The sequence below is a fragment of the Andrographis paniculata genome, unplaced genomic scaffold, assembly GCF_009805555.1.
Source record: "Andrographis paniculata isolate CXL003 unplaced genomic scaffold, ASM980555v1 Contig80END, whole genome shotgun sequence".
NCBI classification, from domain to species: Eukaryota; Viridiplantae; Streptophyta; class Magnoliopsida; order Lamiales; family Acanthaceae; genus Andrographis; species Andrographis paniculata.
Genome location: NW_026137618.1, coordinates 3,107,841 through 3,131,527, shown reverse-complemented (window position 1 = coordinate 3,131,527; position 23,687 = coordinate 3,107,841). Strand labels below are relative to the sequence as shown.

The 23,687-nt window shown below is 35.3% G+C and overlaps 2 protein-coding genes across 3 annotated transcripts; one reads left to right on the top strand and one right to left on the bottom strand.

Moving 5' to 3' along the window:
- Window positions 1-1,036: 1,036 nt before the first annotated feature.
- On the bottom strand, window positions 1,037-3,104 carry LOC127240967 (F-box/kelch-repeat protein At1g57790-like). The gene is made up of 2 exons (XM_051259840.1): window positions 3,064-3,104; window positions 1,037-2,135 (listed from the first exon to the last, which is right to left on the bottom strand). Exons 1-2 carry the CDS (start codon window positions 3,102-3,104, stop codon window positions 1,037-1,039), a joined length of 1,140 nt encoding a protein of 379 aa, XP_051115797.1.
- An 8,935-nt stretch (window positions 3,105-12,039) lies between these two features.
- LOC127240824 (putative late blight resistance protein homolog R1A-10) lies at window positions 12,040-15,113 on the top strand. Of its 2 annotated transcripts, none has more exons than XM_051259639.1 (2): window positions 12,040-14,831; window positions 14,933-15,113. In XM_051259639.1, exons 1-2 carry the CDS (start codon window positions 12,233-12,235, stop codon window positions 15,004-15,006), a joined length of 2,673 nt encoding a protein of 890 aa, XP_051115596.1. In that variant the 5' UTR covers window positions 12,040-12,232; the 3' UTR covers window positions 15,007-15,113. The 2 variants fall into 2 exon arrangements, with proteins under 2 accessions (XP_051115596.1, XP_051115595.1); XM_051259638.1 differs by having other exon boundaries at window positions 14,927-15,113.
- Window positions 15,114-23,687: the final 8,574 nt, after the last annotated feature.

Genomic DNA, 23,687 nt, shown 5'->3' with positions numbered 1-23,687 from the left:
AAATAATAAGAAATGTAATTGGTCATATGTACGAAATATTTATTGCAATTTTTTCAGAAACAAATACTACAAGAAAATATCATTTTTATAACGAGATTTTTTCGTCTTTAAATTCACTTTTTCCGTTACTAATAATATTAAAAATGGAATTAATAATGAAATTATGTTAGCTACGTGATCATTAGGGACGGAATTCCGTTACAAATATACTAATTTTTTTTTGTAGTGCAATATTTTTATTTCTTTTCTTAAAATGGTGATTTTACGATAGTAAAAGGGCTGGTAAGTTACTAACGGGTATTTAAGTTGATGACCCTCTATGACACACAAGGAGACTGTTCACAAATTTCAAATTTTATATTAAAAATTACATTACATAGAGACTGCACTGGTACCTTACGGTGTCAAGTAAGTTGATGTTACACTATGCTATAAATGTACACACTTTTACAAATTTCAAATATTGCATTAAAAATAATACTTTTTTGGTCATACTTATTTTTTTTCACTATTTTTATTTTTGTCCTTCCCACCTTATTTGTCATTTTCTTTTAAAAAATATAAGTATACACTTTAAACACATTTTAAATTTCATAATTTATAATTTTTTAATCTTAATAATACTATTTAATTATGTTAGTTTTAATTTATAGTTAATTTTATTAGATAATAATTATTTTTACTTATACTTAAAAAAATAAGTTAAATTGATAGATGAACATAAATGTTGGATCCGCTTCAAATCTAGTTTAATATATATAGTTGTATAAAATATTTCTAATAATGAATTTTAATACACATAAAATCCTCTTATTTGTGACAAAACAATAACAAATAATGGGTGAGGGGTTTGGTAAATACTTTTGGCGCTTATGCAATTTTAAATGATAGCAAAACAACATTTGTTAAGCAGGGAAGATACCCTTAACCAAGCATCAAATGTATAATCAGATCAGTAGGTCGACCAACAAGAATTAATAAAAACCCTAACGAGCTTACAGTGTAAGCTCCTTAAATTCCAATGACAAAATTACAACTACTTCTTACTTGCTTGCTGGCTACGAGATCCCTCAAGAACAGAAATATCCTCAGGTGCGTCAATCCAAACAGCTTCATCGGTATCCTTGGGGCGAATGAAACAGTCGCTAAAGTATCTTCGATGGTGTAGAGAATACCTTGTGAAGGATTTGTCTTCTGAGAAATAGATGCAGTCTCTCATCTGTCCGGGCATGTTACCCTTGATGTATGAACCTTTAGGGCTCACAAAAATCGTCAGCCCGCCAAAATCTGTCACCTTCAACCAAGTGAATTCCGTTTGATCTAACTTATATATTGTTACGCGATCAATAACACAGGTCCGAACAAGAAATATGTCCCCGCTGTGCTCTGCCATGAACCACCTCCTTTTATGGAGCAAAATACCCTCTACCAAGTGATAATGGTCACCATTGAAGACTGTCCACGTTCTTCGCATTGGATCATATACTCCCACGTGGCCTGAGGGGCTCATGCAAAAGAAACGGCCATTGCACGCCACAACACAGCTCCAAATGCAACTGTGGAATGGGTGCTGGGATTGATAGGTGACCGTCGTCCATGTATCATCACCGGGGCGACAAGAGGAGATGGTAGCATGTGTGTGCTCTGATATATTTATAGCACATACTACACAGTCTGATGATTTTGGAAATCCTGAGAAAGCAGCTCCTTTGAACTCCGCAGACAGCCTAGGCAGTTGGACCGACTCATGTGTGTAAGGGCAGAATAATGTCAATGCTTGCATGCTCGCCTTGAAAAACAGCATCCAACGATCCCGGACATAGTAGAGTTTACCTCTTCGGCATATTGGCAAGCTAAGGCTATCTGACCGGCTCAAAGAAATATCAAAAAATTTATATCGCTGGTAACCATTTCTTGGGAGATGCAGAAGAAACGGTGGCGTGCCCAAATTTTGGACAGTGGCTGCAGCAGCTCGCCATCGCCTGCAGACACCAGCAGCCCGAGAAGTGTCTCTGAAGCTCAGAAGAGTGAATATGAATACTAGAACATCTGAAGGAAGATAAAAGTCTGGCTCCTGCTCCTGCTCTGTTGATGTGCTTACAACTCTTTTGTTATTAGGCTTTTCTTCGAATGAACTGCGAGCAGAGGATAACTTGGATAAACTCGAAACTTTTTTTGAAAGGAATTAACATATGTAAATTACATGAATACAATGTAATTGAGAATAAAGGGTTATACACTTCAAGCTATCTTATCACTTCCGTTCCGCTAAGGCGGAATTTTTGTGACTTCAGAAATGTTGAGATAATTATAAGTGTGTGTGTTTGGTATAGAGGTGAGGGAAGGCGAGGGAAGGGAGGTAGGAGGAAAATTACAATTGTCAAAGTTTATTATGTTCAAATAGATGTGAAGAAAAATGAGTGTAGAGAAAAATAGAATGTTTACATTTGGTTAAGGAAGGACGGGGTCACAACATAAAACAACTTTACAATTACATCCTTACATAAGTGAAGAAACATAGGACAAGTAATAACAAAATTGCCTAGTAAATTTTGAACCATTAATCCACAAGACTAAAGCATATGACGTAGCACATATGAACCAGAAAAATTTGTGAATAACAACCCGATGAAACGGAGAAGATGGCAAAAGATGGGGATTTATCGGCAAAAAAAAAAGAAAGCAAACACACATTTTAGAGATTTATCAGCTAAAAATAATATCGGTATCGCCAAACAACAACAAAAAAATCTATGTTGCGACTAAACAATAACAAATTTAAAACCGCCTAGAGCGCATGAATTTAAAAATAGACAATGAAAACAGTCATACATTGCGACTTTTACGAATAATTAAATTAGATCTCATCACTTCAGATACTACTGGGCAAGCCCCATTTCTAGTATTCAAACAATTTTCTCTTAAAGAAGGAAAAACCTTTTCTGTGGCATAGGATAAGACCATTTCAAATCATGCTGAAGAAAAAAAAAAAAAAAAAAATTCACTCCACATTGTCAACCTACAATTGTTAGAATAAATGAAGTAATAAAATAAAAAACTCACGATTTCAGCTTCTTGTTGCTTTTTCGCTGTCCTCTGGCCATGGTTTCTCCGCTCCGTTACCGCCTAGGTTGTGTATTCTACAAGAGATGAATAGAGAGAGAGAGAGAGTAGAGGGTGGATTGAAAATCTGACTACTTTTTCTATTTCCAATGGGCCGATTTTGCAAGAATGATAATGACGTATACACTCTCTCGATTTTACGAATTTTTAATATAGAAAAAAAAATAAAATAATTACAAGAAGGTGAGTAGTTAGTAATTTCGAGTAGTCATAAATATTTAGATGACACGAATATCATAAATGTATAGTACCCAAACAATTTATTTTTGTATAAATGGTGTTTGTCATTAATTTTTTAATATCAATTTAGTAACATCTGTATATAATAATGATGGATCTTTATATATACATATTTTGAATGTTATACTATGCAAATGTCTCAAAATATTAGATTATCGACATTACGACATAAAGAATACTGATTTAGATGCATGTTAATACTTTTAATTTTTATTGGTGTTCTGATTGGCTATGTTCTTCGAATACTATTTTTCAATTTCGATTTCACAAAAATAATAATAAAGAAAATATATAATATTTTGTACGGAAGTCAAAAAAGTTAAAATATTAATTGTAAAAAGTGAAAAAATCATTAAAATGTTAAACTTAAAATATTATATTTTATATTTTTAACTTCGATAACACACAAAAAATCATTTATCAAAAAACGCTAGCCAATATCTTGCTATGATTAATTATATGAGCATATCAATAATTTTGTTAGAAAGGCGGAAAATTTAAAATTAAAATTGCTCTAGTATCATGATCCAAACAAAATTCAAGATTTGCGGAAAATTTAAAATTAAAATTGCTCTATTTAAGCCCTACTAGTCTATTAGGTCAGGTTTAAAAAAGGAATAAAGAAAGAAAAAGGCGCCAAGAACATTTGCAGGAAACCCGCCGCATGCCAGCAACGTTGAGTCTATTAGGTCAGCTTTCACTTTGCTTGGTTGATTTCTTCTTTACTTTCCGATCTTTTATATCCAGGATTGACTGATTATGTATTCCAAATCTTATAATCTTCTAGCCTAAGAGATTTTGATGACATAATATGAAAATTTGTGAGACTATGTCTTATATGTTAATATTTGTTTGATTTTTGGGATATTTGCAAGTTATATTTACCTCTTTTTTTCCTTTTTCCTGTCTTTTTCCTTGGGATAGTGCCAAAAAGGCTCGATACTTTAATTACCTTCAAGTGTGGATAAGGGCGGATCTATTAAGGACAAGGGTGGGCCGCAGCCCCCTTTGCCCCACGGAACCCCACCTTCTTTAATTTATTTACTTATTTTTATATATTTTTAATATATGCGTATAAAAGCATAGAAAAAATGATTGGAATAAATAATAATTCTATTTATAATTTTTTTTAATAAATATGTATTACTATTTTTTATTTTATAAAAATCTAAAAATGAATTTTTGCAATATATAGTAAATAATACTATTTTAATTGTTATTTTGTAATATTTTTAAAATATAAAAATTAGAAAGATAAAATTAGATGACAATAAATAGACATAAAATATATTTCTTTCATCTTAAAATAATAATTTATTTTTTTTATGTCTTAAAATAATAATTTCATTTTTATAAATAATCATATCATAATAAAATTATTTATATTTTTTATTATTTTTATATAAATATCATTACTTTATACACAAATACACTATTAATGATATTTTAGTTTTTTACTATCTATTTTATCTTTATTTTAATAATATTATTATTTCTTAAATTCCGAGCCGAACTCAAATGTCCTTATTATTTCGAGACGGAGAAAGTATTTTATTAGTTTAAAAAAATAGTCCCCTCTCTAATTTGATCCTAGTTCGGCCACTGAGGGTGGATGATGGTGAAGATGATTTTTTGTGATTTTTGGGGATGATAAGTCACTCACATATGAGAAGTGTCCCAATCAATAGTAAGGCCCGGTGTATGCGCCAAGGGCCTAAATTTGTTGGGCCCTTTTTACTAATTTATATACATATAAATAACACAATAAACATGCCTTATTTTTACAATTTTACTTTATAAATATAAAGTACAAATGTGTAAAATATTAAATATATATTAATTTTTTTTTGGTTTGTATCAGATAGAGAAGCTAGTGGAAATGAAAGCAAAGGATTGAATCCCGACTATAGAGAGACTAAGCTCTATCTCTGAGATTGGACTCTCAACCATTTTCATGGCTATTTACGCATCTTTTTTTATGGATGAAGTTTTTGCATGTTGAGGTGTTTGTCTTTCGTCCCACCTCTCTTCCCCGTAGCTTCTTATGCACTGCCCGCAGCTTCCACCTTGACAGGGCGGTGCTAAGGGTTTCAAGCCAGCTAGTTTGAGTCGCACTAAAATTGACATTAATCCGATTGCCATTTCATAGACATCATACCAGAATTGTATTCTTGAACGTTGTGTTGTAGCCTTCAAATATGTTCTCTTAGATGTCGTACAAGGTTCTCTTCAAACAGAGTATGAACATTCTTTAAGTTATTGTAAAGCATGGAAAAGTTGATTGAGGAGAATGACATCACATTTGATTTGTGGCATAATATTGTTATTTTTCATGACTAGGTCAGTGATGAGAGTTGCAAATAGAAGCTGTGCATTCTAGAGAATATCCCCTTGCACAAACTCAATCATTTTTACGAAAACAATCAGCCCAAAATTGACAAGTTCATGTTGTCTATGCAATACACAAGTTTACCAATCCCCGAGGCAACTGACGATGAATTGAGAAAGGGTAAAATATTAAAAATACAAAAATAGTAAAGACAGTAATACTTCACCAATAGAACTATTAGACTTAGTGCTCTACTTCCATAATTTGTTGTTTTTCCTAAAAGACATTGCGACTGAATCTATAGTATAGTTTCCTCTATATAAAAGCTTGGAGCTTTTAACATCTTGTTTGTAGCTAGGTCAAGCAATTAATGGATGACCTATACAAAAATGTCAATCTAAGTAATTTTCTACAAAATACCTTTGAACTATGGGAGCCAGCCCAATCTTGACTCTCGATAAGCCCGGGGTGAAATCAAAATTAAGACACTTTAATGCATCATAATTGATTTTTCTTCATTTTTCCTTTATTATCAAATTTTTAATGTGTACTTGCGTTTAAGAAAATAGCTAGTCCTATTATTCAAATTTATACTCGCTTTTATGTTTTGGTTGTCATAAAAGGTTATTGACGATAAAAAAAATTATTTTTATCTAGTTTTTTTAAAACTCGTGCTCAGTCAAATAAACATAATTTCAATCACGGAGAGAGTAATAAATATTTTCAAATAACAGTAAGTGATTGATCCTATAAAATATTTATAATGTTATTGGTTTATGTTATTTGTTTGATTTTGTTTTATGTTATTTGTTTGATTTTCAAAATTTGCACGAAAAACCCCCGAGATCAGAAACTTTCATTTCCCGACCTGTGTTATATTAAACTTGCACAGAATACCCAGCCGTTACTAAAGTATATAGCGGAATTGAAGTTTACACGCCTATATTGCGATTTCATTTCCAAATTCATAATAAAGAGTAAGCGAAATGACTAAAATACCTTTTCACCCTTTAGTAGCTTTCTGTGTTTTATTCATCGGTCTTACATTCTCATCCATCTCCTTCTTTCTTCTTTATGCTTTCTGCTTTTTTAAAAACTAAAAGGAAAAATAGTTTAAAATTCCTTTTTGGTTTTTCAAATTTGCCAAAAATTCCCTAGTCCTACAATTCTATAAAATCAACTTGTAATTTTGAAAATATTGCAAAAAAAATCTCCATTCTATTAGCACTTCACCACTGTTGCATTTCCCGCGAACCCAGACTACCATTTTTTTATACAAAACCTTATATATACTAAGTTAAAAATACCCTCGTATAGTAATGAAGCTATTTTCCTCTCCTTCACTCTCTCTCTCTCTCTCTGTTTCTTTGGGCAAGCGACAGGCGAACTCGGAGGCATTGGGTGGCGGCGTGGCTGTAAATGTTGGGTGCTGGCAGTGGCGTTAGTGCGGCGTCTGATGGTGCGCGCGACGTGGCTGGACGGGGTGAGCGCAGATCGGGTTTTTTGAGAGGGGAAGAAATTACATTAGGAATTTAGGTTTTTTTGAGGGGATAATATTGTGTTAGTTCGACACACTAAATGAAATTTTGATAACATGTGTTAGAAAGTGAATTACGTCCAGTAAATGAGATTGTGGTTAGGTGTTGATTTATGTTCTTTTGTCCTATTTGTTTGAATAAATATACTACATTATGTTAAACACTTAGCATTACTCAAATGTAGGGGCGATGTTCAATGAAGATAATTCTGCTCCCTTGAAAATTTATTTTGGTGGGGGTGATGAGGCATAAACCCCATAGAGAATATTTAGGGGGAGAATATGACTATTTTGATTTTGTTGATATGGATAAAGTAAGTATGTTGGAAATGTTGGGATATTCAGAGCAATTAGGATATAAAGAAGCAAATAGTGTTAGATATTGGATGAAGTACGGTAACAACTTTGATAGACAATGCAAGTGTTTGGAAAGTGATAGGGATATTTTGTGGATGGCAAAACATATTCCAGATAATTATGAACTCGAAATATACTTGGAATATCTGGATATCGCGCTTAGCTAAGATCCTCAGTCTAATGTAATTAGTGGAATAGAGGATTTAGGTGGTGAAGTTCCTCGGGCTGGTGATTGTGTGGAAGGTGAAATAGAAGAAAACAATCTGATTTTTGGTGATTCAGATAATAAATTTGAGTTAGAGAGTGGGGTTGACATAGAAGGTAAGATGAAAGGAAAATTTATTGTGGATGATTCCACAATTTCTGAAGATATTTTGAACACTTTACAAAAGGAAGATGGTGAGACAGGTGTCATGGATAGTGATATTAAGTTAAATAGTGGAATGGAAAGTGATTGAAGTGAAATGAGAGGACAACCCAGTTTGAAATAAATAATTCAAACACAGCTGTTGAAAATTTGTAGCTGAAATTTGGGTTGTTGTTTAAGTCGAGGGCTGAGGCTAAGTTTGCCATTGAAAGCCATTGTTTTAGGAGGGGGGATGGGTGTGAAATTTCCAGAGATTGACAAGAATAGGTTGAGAGCTACATGCAAGAAACAGAGGTGTGGGTGGTTTGTGCTCGTGTCCAAGGTGCAGGGTGATGAAGCATGGCAATTGCGTAGCATGAATGAAATTCATAGAAAATGTGGATGAACTTATGATAACACAAGTATTAAGTCTTCTTGGATTGGAAAAAAATTTATGAAAAAGTTAAAGGAGAATCTGAAGTTCGATCTTGGAGCGTTTGGGGATGAAATATGTAGAACATTAAGGTGTAAGTTCTCAATGTCAAAAGGCATATAGAGCTAGGAGCAAAGCTTTAGACTTGTTGCACAAGTCTAATGTGGAGCAGTATGGTTTGTTGTGGGATTACTGTAGTGAGATTGAGAGATGTGATGCAGACACTTTTCACTCTTTGAAACTTATAGATGATAAAGAATCTGAATTGCAAAGGTTTCAAATGATATATTTGTTTTTCTGTATACAAGAAAGAGTTTCTTGAAGGATGCAAGCCGGTTGTAGGTGTTGATGGATGTTTGCTTAAGGATAGCTTTAGAGTACAGTTGTTAAGTGATACGGGTATTGATTCGAACAAAAATATTTTTTCTATAGCATACGCTGTGATTGAGATTGAGAACATGGACAGTTGGTTGTGGTTTTTGGAGCGGTTGAAGAGGGATTTGGATATTGAAGATGGACATAATTGGACGCTTATGAGTGATAAGCAGAAGAGATTGATTCCTGCTTTCCAATCCATTATGCCCTAGGCTGAGAATCGTTTTTGTTTGAGACATTTGTATACAAACATAAAACGTGATGGGCATATAGGCACAACAACTAAAGCTACTGCAATTTCCGAGTTTCAACAACGAATGAAGGAAATGAAAAAGGTTTCAGAAAATATGTGTTTAATTGGTTAGCAAATAAGAGTCCGGATCATTGGTCTAGGTCACACGGTGTGTATCTTAGATGCGACATGCTTCTTAAAAATATGTGTAAGTCTTTCAACAGTTTTATTATGGAAGCGAGAGATAAGCCAATTATTTCCATGTTAGAGAAGATTCAAAACTTTTTTATGGTGAAGATGCAGTTGAATTGGGAGAAAGCTGAAAAATGGGATGATCCACTCTGTCCGAAAATAATGAAAATAATGAAAAAAATATAGAAGTGGCTTCTGAATTCATTCCAATGAGAAATAATATTTGGAATTTTCAGATTATTGGATCTTTTGACCAACATACATTTAATGTGAGGGAAAGAACATGTAGTTGCAAAAAATGGGACTTAATAGGCATCCCATGTAAGCATGCAGTATCCGCAATTTGGTATAGAGGAGAAGATCCATTGACGTATCTCCACAAATGCTATTTTGTGTCTACATACAAAAAGTCTTATGCTTATCCAATCCTACCTTTGAATGGACCTGATTTATGGGGAAAAACAACCAGGGAAGCTTCTATCCCACCGGTTCAAAAGAAAAGTGTTATGAGGCCAATAACCATGAGACACAGGGAACCCAATAAACCCCCTCTAAAATTTAAAAGTCCATATAGACTTAAGGGTGCACCTAGAAAAATCAAGTGCAAAACCTGACAAAGTTTTGGACATAACTACAAAACTTGCCCAAAACGACCTTCTAATAGTAAGCCAGTGGAAAGTGCTCAAAATGAGTATATGAGAGGAGATGTCCAGAACACACGGTGCTTTGTGACATCCTCTCAGCCAATGCCTAGGGAGTTGGAAAATCTCACAAATGTATGCTTCGCAGAACTTATATTCAATTCCATTTCACTTGATAAATTTCCTTTTTTGTTTCAATGTTTACAAGATATTGGTGATGCTCCATCAACAACAAGATCATGCACTAGTCCAAGGAAGAAAATAGCATCAACTCAGGTAACAATGTATTCAACTTACAGTAACTTTCATTTCACAAGTTAATTGTCTGGTCTATTTTTTATGTTTCTAGGCCACCATTATTGCTCGTTCAAAAGCAAAAACCTGCACTAATGCATGGAAAAAGAATGGATTCAATTAAAGTACATTTTGATTTTCATTACATGCAATTTTTATTACAACTCATTGTACTTACTAAACTCTATTTATTTGTAGATGCCTTCGGCGTGCAACACCATTCGCACACATGTTATTGTTAAAGGAGGAAACACATTCATCAGTTTATCCAACCTTCAATCTTGTGTTTCCAATAGAGTAGATGGTGGCAGCACAACAGTTGTGGTACCAATCGAACCAGACATCCAGCCAATATAAAAAACAACAATATGAGGTACCTAAAATGCTAAAAAGAGAACCAATCCAACAAAACAAGATAAACCCACCAAAAAGAAGAAGCAGAGACTTCATGCGCCTAATAAAATTTTACTGACCTTAATTTGCATTTGATCTTGTGAATCAATATGTTTGAAAACTCTTGGGAGTTATGTTTTCATGGGGAATGTGATGGATTGTAAGTGTTTCAATATGATATGCAAGTTGAAATATTTTGGGATCTAGGTGTTGGCATTTGTTTATGTGATGTGCTTTTAAGTAAATTTAATTTTTTCTTGGCAATGAACATAGGTTCATCAGTTGTTGCCTAATTGTGGCTCTGCTTATTTTATATTTTTGCATAGGTTCATTCGTACTCTAATTGTATCATTACACACCTATCATTACACACCACTGACTCCATGCATTGGTGCCTCTATATATAAGCTATTCAATTACACAAAACCTACTCAATCATACACAATTACAGGTTCACTTATACACAAGCTGCTCCAATTGGCTAGTCAAGTTCCATACAAACGAATTGATCACGATCAAACATAAAGAAGTGAAATATATTACTACTACAATATTTCTTCAAACAATAACAAGCAAAGCCAAAGTTCACACACTAGAACAATTCAATCCATTACATTTAACTTGCAACGCCCCTTCCAATAACGACCCAAAGCTAAATTTCAAGCAACAAGTATTACAACAACACAATACACCGGCGCAATACACTAACATTTTAACTGACGATATAACAGCAACAATCCGACACCTGGAACATGCAACGCATTATCATTAATATTACCCTTTGGGAATAGCCAATATGGTAGGTGAGATAGTGTTGACTATTGCCATAAACCCGAACACTAGAAAAATGAGCGTAATAACCCCCATGTTAAGTAATATTAAACCGCTATGTTGTTTAACATAGCCAACATGCACTGGCTGAGGTTTGTTGTTCTGACGTTTCATCCTTTTAACTTCTTCCTCCAATATATATAGTTTCTTCATCCATTAGTTTTCTTGCACTTCAACTTCAACACCATCGTTGTCCACGTCGATAACATTCTTTCATTTCTGAATATTGTCAAGCCATTGACTTTTAGACAACAATGCATTGACCACTTTCTTATATCTATCAATGGATTTCTCATCCCACCATTCAAACATACCACTAATTTCCACCTTTCTATAAAATTAAAATCCATCAAATATTTATATGTGAAGAACAAAAATATTAATTATTATTTTTTTAAAAAAAAAAATCACAAATGAAATTACCGCATAGTTAAGACAAGCTTTGTATTTCTTATCCGGATTGCTTGTATTAGCATGTTAAAGATATATAACGCCTTAGTTTATTTGTGTTTCTCTTAAAATTCAAAAAGCCAAATGTGTTTAACATAGATTTAGAAGTTGAATTTTAAGTTTGAGAATATTATTAAAAATTTGAATAGAAACGATTTCAACGTAATTTCTTAATGAGAAATCAAATTTTAATTTAAAGTAAAAAATAAATATCAAACAACCCCAAAGACTTTGTGGGTTATGAGGACCACATGCTACACATAAAGTTGTCGGCTTCCTTTTTCCTTCTTCTCAGCAAACTCTTCCAAAATATCTAATAATAGATCTGAACCAGTTGTTAATTCATGTAGCCCTGCTCTTCATCTGTGATCTTCAGGATTATCCTGTATGTTTCAATAGATCTTAAGTGGCTGCCTCTACAATTTCTTAATTAATCGCAATTCAAGGGTCTCCAGAAACATGGCTGTTGCAGCTTATGCATCCTTGGTTTCTCTTACCAACATCCTCGAAAATCTCCATTATCGTGCCCAGTTTAATCTCCCTCGTGCAGACATGAAACAAGTCGAAAAGCTCCAAGAAAATGTCCAATTCTTGTTGAAATTTGTTGAGCTTCATTCGGAAAGGGTGATTCCTGATGAGCTGCAAGGCTTGTGGAGGCAAATGGCTAAGGCTGCCTTTGAAGCAGAAGATACCATCAACTTCCATGTAGTCAATTTACTCCATTTGAGACATCAAGAAGAAACAACTGATGCAGCTTTCTCAGATTTCTGTGAAGATATGGAGGGACTGATCCAAAACCTTTGTACCACCAAAAAATCGTTGCCGATGATGGAGGAAATAAGGCAGGATGATCGAGTTCAAGAACAATCCAGTGCTAGTGCTTCAGTTTCGATTGTTGGTTCATCGGATGCTTCGGAACATGCCAGCAATGTTGTGGTGGGAATTGATAAGCATGTGAGTAGGATCAGGGACAAGCTCATAAGAGGTAAATCGAACATCCAAATCATCCCGGTTGTTGGTATGGGAGGGATCGGTAAGACTACTTTGGCTAAATGTGCCTTTGATGATTCTTTTGTTGTTGACCACTTCGATTTACGAATATGGTTTTCAATATCTCAAGAATATAGTGTGGAGCAGATCCTTAGAATTGGTCTTCAAGAAAAGGTTGAATATGGACATAAACGTGAAAGTTTAGATGAGTTGGGAAATAAATTCTACCAAAAGTTATTTGGTAGAAGGTATTTGATTGTTATGGATGACATGTGGGGCAGTGGTGCTTGGGATGAGCTAAGAAAGTTTTTTCCGGACAATGAGAATGGAAGTCGAATTATGTTTACTACTAGACTCAAAGACTTAGCAACTTCTCTGGGCTCTTGCGATCCTTACCCGCTTACATTTCTTGATGAGCATACGAGTTGGGAATTATTTTGCCAAAATGCCTTTTCACAAATAGGTTGTCCTTACGACGATTTAGAGAATCTTGCAAAAGATATTGCCAAAAGTTGTAGAGGGCTTCCTTTAGCGATTGTAGTTATTGGTCGATTACTTGCAAAGTCCGACAAGAATGCAAAATATTGGGAGAATATCACAAAGAACATCAGCTCACTAGCTAGTATGGGAGATGATGAGCATTGTTTTAAAATATTATCTTTGAGTTATAGAAGCTTGCCCATCCATTTGAAGCCATGTTTTTTATATATGCGTTTTTTCCCCGAAGATGATCGGATTGATGTAAACAATCTAATCAAATTGTGGATTGCTGAGGGATTCATAAAACCGACAAGTCAAAAAAGTCTGGAAGATATTGCAAGTGAATACGTGAAAGGTCTCCTTGATAGAAACCTGATATTCATAAGGAGTATCGAGAAATGTGGTGTTCATGACCTTTTACGAGATCTTTGTTTAACAGAGTCTGCAAGTGAAAATTTCATTCGATCACCAAAAGTACAACGTATCAGATCACACTATCATACTGACGCTTGCTGCTTCATTTGTAGTGAAGAAATAAATGGCGCAGTTGCTGAAAAATTGTTGAAAACTTTTCATGTTTTCTCGCAATGGTCGGAGTTTAATCCTCTTTATTGCGATGCTTGTAAGCCGGCATATTCACATATTGCAAGACCAAGATTGGTGAGGCTGATGGGTGACTTAATCAATGGTGTTTACCACAGAGAAATCTTGCTACCTACAGAAGTGCACTATGCTACAATCTGCTATTTTTTTGGCAAGAAATTGATCTCGCCGAGGTCGCAGCACTTGCTTTGGAATCTTCAAACTCTAATAATTGGAGTTATTACTGGTCGAACAATCTTACCACCGGAGATTTGGGAAATGCCGCAACTTAGGCATCTTATATGCAAGCCTAGTGGTTATTTACCAGATCCTACAGCTACAGCTACTGCTAGTCATAATATTCCGATCCTGAAAAACCTTCAGATCCTATCCGCTGGATTTGCATTCAAATGTACCGACAACATCCTTGCTCGAATCCCAAATGTGAAGGATCTAGAGATTGATTACTTTGAAGGTGAGTCATTTGATCTGAGGCAGCTGCAAGAACTTGAATCATTGTGTGTGTGGAGTTTGCATAAAATCCGAGCGATTCCTAATTCGCTTAAGCGGCTGTCTTTGGATGTTACAAGACCGGAAGATATGCCAATTATTGGTTCATTGCCGCGCCTGGAAAGTTTAAAGATTGGTTATAGCTACCATGTGACTAACTGGAACCCAGTGGAAGGCGAATTTCTTCACTTGAAAGAACTGTATATCAGCCATGCCTATGGACTAGTCTGCTGGAGCGCTGATCAGAGCCATTTCCCGATTCTTGAACGGCTAAAGATGAAAACATTTCCATTGTTGGAAGAGATCCCTTGGGGCATCGGAGACATACCAACACTAGAATCGATTATGCTCGAGGAATGCAATGACTCTCTCATCCATTCGGCGAAGGAAATGTGGGAGGAACAACAGAGCATGGGAAACGATAGCCTTCGAGTTTATGTTATGGATGGAAAAGGAAAGGGATATCAAATGGTTGATGATAACTCAAAACCACAAGGTAATTATAAATTATGAAAACTCACCTTTTCTAATTTTTTTCTTTTTTTTCTTGATTGTTCTGAGTAACATTTCTTTTGTGTGTGGCATATGGAGAAGCAGAGTTTGATGAGACTGAAGTAACGGTGCCCTTTTTCAAGAAAAAAGATCGAGTACAAGCATTGGATGAGTTATGAGGAATTATGGAGAAAATTGCAAATATTTATACCCTATTATTACTTTTGTTCTTTTGTTCTTTTGTCCTTAATTTATCTACCTGGCAAAATGTTTACAAAATTCGTTATTTTTGTCCTTTGCCGCGCATGACATTCATACCACGCGGCCACACACGGCCAAATGATAGAAATAGCGACTTTTGCAAACATGTGGATATATTTTGCGAGCGAGATAAATACATGACAAAAGTGATAATAAGATATACGTGTGGATAGTTTTTGCAATTTTCCCAAGAATTATGGGATACTCGAATATATATAGCCGTGTAATAACTGTGGTCATTTATAATTATACACTAAAATATACATGATCATGTAACAACATGGCCGTGTATAATTGTACATGACCGTGTACTTTCCAGGTCAACTGCCACGTCACCTTCGTCATGTCCACGTCAGCAATTTCCGTTAGTTTTTTAACGATAAGACCAAAATTGATAAAAATTGTTTATAATAGGACCAAAATTGATTTGAATTGTGTATATTGCGACCAAAATTGATGAGTTTTTTATATTGGGGCCAAAATTGATAAATTTTGGTTATATTGTTACTAAAATTGATGAATTTTTTATATTGGAAACAAAATTGATTAATTTTGATTATATTGTGACCAAAATTGATTTTTTCTCATATTTTTATTATGCTAATTATTGTTTTAATATATATAAATAAATTAATAACCTTTGTTTTTTCTATTTGATTTAGTTTTAAAAATTTATATATTTTACAAATAAAATAATTTATATGTAATAATTAATAATAGTAATTATTTTAAATTTACAAAAATAAAAATATAATTTAATAAATTAAATATAACAAAAATAATTAATAAATACTGCTATAAAAATATATTTATATGTATAAAATAAATAATTAAGTTTTAAAGGTAAATAAAAAATAACCAAAATTAAAATGAAAAAGCTCGTTCAAAACGCTGAGTAGATTAATTTTTCAAAAATTAGTTTTTTCGATCCAAAAAATTCTTTCAAAAAACTAATTTATCAAACACCTAAATTAATTTTTGACTGATAAAACAGCTAAAACCTGTTCAATAAGCTAAAAGTTGTTAAAAAACTGTTTCCCTCGTAGTGTTACATCATATTTTACTCCCAACGTTGAAAATGAAAATAAATTATTGTATGTACGAATACAAGTCATCAGCTTGTTTGACTATGCATGTTTCAAAAGATAGATCTTTTAAGTGCATCAGGTACCTCAAGCGGCGGTAAAGAGAAACTCCCCAAAGCACAACAAAAATTCGTTGTCTCACGGTACAAAAAAGAGTGCTCCACAGAGTAAGCAGGGAGGTGCCACGGGGGCTATCATGGAGTTGTAGTCACAGTATTTAAGAGAATAGATGATCAGTGATACCCCGAAAAAGTGGCATGTGTTTTTGCCACAAGCTTTGTGGACACATCGGAACAGTTGGAATTCAGAAAGCCGCTGACCAATTTCTTGACGCTAAAAATGTCTTCTAAGGGCATCTTCAACGCATCGTCTCCATTTATTCAGTTTTCATTTATTCAATTTTAACTCCAAATATGCAGTTGTTTCAGTAATTTTACTTCAACCATAACTTTATTTTTTTACTATTATCTTCAAATGTTCAATTTTTTCTATTATTTTAAACAACTTTTTATTTTTATAATTTAAAATAAAAATTAAAAAATAAAAATTAAATTATTATTTAAAAAAAAATTAAAAAAAAAAAAAAAAGTGTTTGCTACAATATGGTGTTGCACTGTAGCAAACTCTAAATTTGGTGCTGGGAATGGAGCTGAATTGGAACAACTCGGCAGCAAAAATGGTATTGAAAGACCAGATATGGAGCATGGTTGGTGATGCTCCAACACTTTGTAAATTTCTTTTACACGGCGTTGTTCAGATGAGCATTAAAAGAACATAGATGAGAAGTTACTACTTTGTAAGTTTCTTTTACACTTTGTTTCATGTTTGGTTATGACATTTCAACAACGGAAATCTTCAAGCAGATGACAAGTTCAATGATAAAGCTAAGACAATATAAAACATTACAAAGAAAATTAAAGGTAGGATGAAAATTTTAGATAATGCAAAAAGTACGTTCCAATGTTAAGATTCTGATCAAAATCGGCCGAGGAAGTATTAGTTTTTATATTTGTTAATAGATTGTTTAGAACACTACCAGAAATATCAGATTTTTCCACGGAAAATTGGTTCGAAAATGAAATAAATCCGAACCTATTTTTCATTAGTCTTCACATGGTCTCCGATTCGGTCCGTGACTGATTTTTTGCGGTTGTTTGTGATGTCTCAGAATTCCGAGACTAATTTGGATAGTCTCAGAATTTGCTTCAGAAACTTTGACACAAGATAACTTCGGAAATTCCAAACTTATACAAATTAGTTTCGGAAATTCTGAGCAAATTTTAATTTTCTTTCTAAAAAATTTATATATTATCCCATTCGCTTCGGAAAATTCCAAAGCAAATTTTAATTTTTTTTAAAAGAAATAAATAAATAAATATTGTTTTTAATAGATAAATACATTTTAAAAATAAAAAATAAAAAAATAAATGCCATTGCCTGCCCCACCGCCCGCCGCCGCCACCGATGCCGGAGAAGATTTCAAAAGTGCCGCCACCTGCATCTTCCGCCGCGGCTTGCTGCCACTGCTTCCACGGCGCCGGAGAAGAAAAGAAAAACAAAGGCACGTGCGGGCCTCCGCCTGCCGCCGCGCCGGAGAAGATAAAATGGAATGAGGAGGTCAGGCCTCTGCCTCTTCCGCCGCCTGTCGCCGGTGCTTTCGTGTCGCCGGAGAAAAAGAGAAAGAAATTAGAGGTCCTGCCGCCCCGCCGCTGATGCCGGTGGGCCGGAGAAGAAGCCGCCGCCTGCCTCCACTACCACCACCTACTGGAGAAGAAGAAAGAGAAAGATGAGGGCGGGCGCTGCCGCAGTCGACGTCCCCGCCATTGCCGTCGTCGTAGCCGCCGTTGCCGTTGCTGTCGTCCTCGCCGCCACTGCCGCCGAGTAGTAGGTGGAGGAGGAAAAAATGAGAGAATATTGTGGAAGATGAAGAAGGAGGAATTGATGAAGAAGGAAAACAATGAGAGAATATTGTGGAAGACAAAGCGGGAGGAAAAATTAATGGAGGAGTAAATAAATGAGGAATTTAATGTTGGATGGTAGGTGGTGGTGAATGGTAGGTGGCAGGTGATTAAAGTTCGAAATTAATATATGATTTTTTTACAAAAATTGAGAAAAGTACTTTAGGTTGAAAATTTATATTTGAATTTTTTTATTGTTTATTAAGTTTTTAATATTTTTAAAGAAAAATTTTAATTTTGAAATTTTTAAAAAACTAGGGTGATGTAGTTTCATTGGAAAATTTTATATTTGAATTTTTTTAGAGTTTTTTAAATTTTGAATTTTATTTTTAAGAAAAAAATTTAATATTGAAATTTTTTAAAAATCATTTTTTCTATCATTCAATATTATAATTATCAATTTTGGTCATATTGAAATATTTTTTTATAAATTTTGATTAAATTCAAATAAAAATTTATCAATTTTAGTCTACGATGGTGGACTGGAACTAAACATAACCGTGTTGACTTGAACACAGCCATGTTGAATGACTCAGAAGGGGTGACTGGGCGCCCCAGATAGCCAACACAGCCATATTGGGCTCAACATGGCCATATTGATCACCTTGCACTGAACATCGCCGTGCTCATGCTCCTGTTCACGATCATGTTCTGAATACGGTCGTGTTCCTACCCGTGTTCATGCTCGTATTCTGAATACAACCATATTTCTGTCTATCTTCATGATTATGTTCTCAATACAACCATGTTTTAGGCCACGTTCACGACCTTGTTTTCAACAGAGTCATGTTGTACGCTGTGTTCACAATCATGTTTTCAATATAGTGATATTGTAAGTCATATTTATTATTATTTTTACTTCTTTGTTAAAATTACTTTATATATATTTGTAATTCTAACAAAAATATTTTTTTCAATTATATTTTAAAATATTAAAAATTGATTTTTTTATATTATGAAATAAATGTAAAAAAATTACAAAAATAATAATATATTTATATATTTTTAATAATCATAATTATAAATACTAAAACTTGAATAGTAAAAAATATGTTCGTAGGTTTTAGTTTTTGGATTTGGATTTTGGAATAGTTGTTTGATGTAATATAAATAGAGTTTGATAGTTTTTGGATTTGAATTTTGGAATAGTTGTTTGATGTAATATAAATAGAGTTTGATAGTTTTTGGATTTGGATTTTGGAATTGTTGTTTGATGTAATATAAATAGAGTTTGATAGTTTTTGGATTTGGATTTTGGAATAGTTGTTTGATGTAATATAAATAGAGTTTGATGTAATATTTTGAATGTAAAATAAATTTATAGTATAATATAAAAAAATAATAATTGTTTGATGTGATATTTAAAAAAAAAAGAATTTGAATAATAAAAACATGTGGTAAATCTCACAAAAGAATACATCCTAAATATACATAAATAAAAATTTTAAATATAACCCGTTAAAAAACAAACAATAAAATCAAATTCATAGGGTTATTCATTCAACAATTCTTATCTTTCATATTCAAACATATAATTATATATATAATCATTTTCAATATTAACTATAACATAATTATTACTTTATTTAGCTCCCATAAAAAATATACTAACAAAATATTACTTGCTATTCAAAATAGTAATTAAATTTAAAGTCATATGAAAAATCTTAAACCAAATAAAATAAATAATATAAACCAATGACATTATAAATATTGTATTTGATCAATTAGTATTGCTGTTATTTATTAACTTTAGTTTTGAAAATGCAAGTACACAAATTAAAAAAATTGATAGTTGTTACGTATGAAATTTATAATTAGGTTAAAAAGCCCAAGGTAAAAGAAAAAATGGGCCTGGCAATAAAGTTGATTGAACTGGCTGAAGGACACCGTGGGGAACTCAAGGAAAATAGGTTTATTTCTAAGGAAAATACAGGTCGGGAGGTCCTCAGGACGGAAAGTCCTCAGGTCGGGAGGTCCTCAGGTCGAAAAGTCCTCAGGACGGAAAGTCCTCCGGTCGGGAGGTCTTCAGGTCGGGAGGTCTTCAAGACGGAAAGTCATCAGGACGGGAGGTCCTCAGGTCGAAAAGTCCTCAGGACGGAAAGTCTTCCGGTCGGGAGGTCCTCAGGTCGGGAGGTCTTCAAGACGGAAAGTCATCAGGACAGAAAGTCCGCAGGTCGGGAGGTCCTCAGGTCGGAAAGTCCGCAAGTCGAAAAGTCCTCAGGACGGAAAGTCCTCAGGTCGGACAGGTCGGGAGGTCCTCAGGTCGGGACTCTGCGGCTGGACCAACCAGTCAGATGGTTTGCAAGTCGGTCGTAGATTGGCAGTCGGGCCAAAAGGGGCGGAAGGTCTGTGGTCGGCTCAAAGAGTGAAATATAGTGATAATTTTTGGTCCGTTGAGGACACGTGTCAGCAGGAGAAGGGTTGGAAGACGGTTGGAAAGGAGACGTTGTAACCGTTCGGGCGACGGTTTTCAGTACAGTTTCCCAGGGAATATTTAAGGGTTTGGATCATCATTTGAAAAGGCATCTTCAATCAACTTCAACAAAGCAAAGTCAGATTTGGGGATCACCACTTTAAATTTCAGTCTTTTATTTTCCAGTTTATTTTCTGTACCATACAGTGTTTAGAGATTCCTAATCTCAGGCACTAATTAATCAAGTTTAAGGATATTTTCTATATCTTTGAATTTTACTTTATTTTTGTTGAAAAATTACATCAACAAATTGGCGACCACAGTGGGAGCAAGACAAAATTGCTCATTCCAATTCCGGCGATAATTTCATACGTCTTAGATCCGGCCGAATCATCGGAAGGGTCCATATGGCAGGTTCACAACCTCAATCATCTTCGGCACCGGCGGGAGAATCCGTTCCACCACCTATTGTGCCGAATGCTGGGGAAAACCCACAACCACCAACTGATTGGAGGTCTTATGTTCAACAAATGAACAACCAGCAAACTTTGGTTATGCAGAACATGTTGCGTGAGCAACAGAATCTGATGCAGAACATGTTAGATCAAGCACTGTCAAGGGTTAGTCTTCAACCCACTCAAACTCCACCAGGAGTATCACCATCTAGACTACAGGCAAATTTCGCAGGGCCATCATTCGTGGATAGTGCATTTCCAAGTGCCACAAATCCCAACCGAACGGATAGGGGAAAATCTCCTCTGACTTTTCCCAACACTGTTCCGCTGGAACCAAGGGTTTCCAGCCCGCAGCCGAACAATACAAGGGAGGACAGGCCTGGAGGATATATACATGATCCTATTCATATTCCTGTGCAGGATCCTTTCCATGTTCCTGATCATCAACGCTTTCATGTAGATCCTGATGAGATTACACATATATTAAGGGATCAGTTTGGGCTAACTCCTCAGATGGCTAACCGCCCTGCATATCAGAGACCTTTCCCAGAAAGGATCATTAATGAACACCCCCTCCCAAGGAATTATCGACCACCCGATTTTCATGCATTCTCAGGGGAGGACGGATCTTCCACCATAGAACATGTTGGTTGTTTCACAGCACAATTGGGAGAAGTTGGTAATAACCCTTTTTATAAGTTGCAATTGTTTGGTTTATCTCTTACTAGAACAGCGTTTTCGTGGTTTGCAAGTCTGCCTCCTGGACAAATTCAGACGTGGGAAGGACTGGAGATGGCATTTCATGCCAGATTCTTCAATCCTTTACCAATTGTTTCTTTAACTGATTTACTAGAATTGAGACAGTATCCAGAAGAATCTGCTTCACAGTTTATAGAAATGGTGCGATTGATGAAAGGGCGATGTCCTACGGCAATCAGTGAGAAAGAGATGACCAATTTAGTGGTCCGGAATATGCATACTCGCTTAAGAAAGGCACTCACTGCCCTGGACGTTGAGGATTTGGCAAGTCTTGCATCTAAGGCTGGACGTTTAGAGTCTTTGTTCAGAGAGGAAGATCAGAATAACAGGCGTAATAGAGGCCAACATATGGCGAGTATGGGAACAGAAACATGTGACTTTGATTTTAATCAGTCAGAAGAGATGGCAGCCGAAATCCTTTCTGGAAAACCTTATGTATGCCCCAAATTGAAGCCAGTACCAGGATCTGAAGGAAAGGATCAACCGACGTTTGATAGTTCGAAAGCTGACGAAATCTTTGATATCCTGCTGACTGATGGACAGATCCGTATTCCAAAGGGGCAAAGACTGGCCACTAAAGAAGAAATCAAAGGGAGACCATACTGCAAGTGGCATAATTCTTTCACACACAATACAAGTCAGTGTACTCATTTCAGGAAGGAAATTCAAAAAGCCATCAAGACAGGTCGGCTCAAGTACATCACTTTAGGTGTAGACCAGCAACCGTTTCCGAAAGTAACAACGGCAATGGTTGACATCCAACCAAGTTCGGAAACAGAAAAAAATTCGGCCAATAGTGGACAAACAGGGGAACGAACTCAGGCAAGCCCCAGAACAAAAAGAGGAAGTCAGCCAAACAGTGGCCGACCGGAAGAAAGACTCAAAGTTTGTGAAAAGCCAGTCGCTGAAAAATGGGACCATCCAGACGGTTCTTTTAATGTGGAGGTGAAAGAAAAGGTTTTAGTGCGTGACCACCCGACCAGAAAAACAGGGTCAGTCGGAAACGATTGGGCTCGAATTAAAAAGCCTTTACCAGTTGATATAGATCCTCGTTTCCCAGGTATGAATCGTACACAGATTCGTAATGCCAAACGCAGGTATGCTGCGAAGTATGGGAAACGAGTTCCTTCAGCAAAACAACTAACCGACGAACAAAAAGCAGCCGACCACTCGGCAGGAGATCAGTCCATTAGAGTCTTTTCAACAGAACAAACAACCAACGAGCAAGGAGCAGCCATTCAATCTCCAAAAAATCGGTCCATTCGGGTCTGTTCAAGAAAGCAACCGAATGACGGATTAGGCGTTTCAGAGTATACCAAAGGAAGTTCGTCGGGACAGGGAAAGGTAAAGGAATATCAGATGAAATAATTAGAGGTTTTAGATGCCAACATTGTGAACGGATCAACATCAATCCATCTCCTGAAGAATTCCGTATAGAATCTTTGACGGTTTAATCTCGGAATAAGACAAAGGAAGAAGTTGTAACTACAGAGGAAAATTCGAGATCTGTTAAATCTCTTCTAGGGCCACGAATCCCTTGTCGAATGACAGAGATTAATCAAATGAGAGATGAACCGATGTGGGCGAGTCTGGTAGATGATCCTACGGACGAACCTTTATGGGCATTCTTGGCAGATGATGAATTGGAGGAAACAGAGTGGGCAAAGGCTTCAGATTCCGAGTCTCAGTCGGAGACACCTTCGATAGTGTTTCCTCCTATTCCAGAGGGTGCGATCTCCCATTTGAAACCTCTGTATGTTAATGCTCACATTTGCGGGAAACCAATCACAAAGGTTTTTGTGGATAATGGAGCAGTCTTTAATGTTATGCCATTGAAGACTCTCAAGAAGCTAGGGAAAGGAATTCATGATCTGTCTCCTGTGGAATTCGAAATGACAAGCTTTACAGGGCAGCCGACCAAGCCTG

Bases quoted from the DNA above. Each gene is read 5' to 3' on its own strand.
- LOC127240824 (XM_051259638.1), top strand. From the start codon at position 12,233: ATGGCTGTTGCAGCTTATGCATCCTTGGTTTCTCTTACCAACATCCTC. The intron at 14,832-14,926 runs GTAATTATAAAT...TGGCATATGGAG, and splicing joins TGATAACTCAAAACCACAAG to AAGCAGAGTTTGATGAGACT.
- LOC127240967 (XM_051259840.1), bottom strand. From the start codon at position 3,104: ATGGCCAGAGGACAGCGAAAAAGCAACAAGAAGCTGAAATC. The intron at 2,136-3,063 runs GTGAGTTTTTTA...CTCTGCTCGCAG, and splicing joins AGCAACAAGAAGCTGAAATC to TTCATTCGAAGAAAAGCCTA.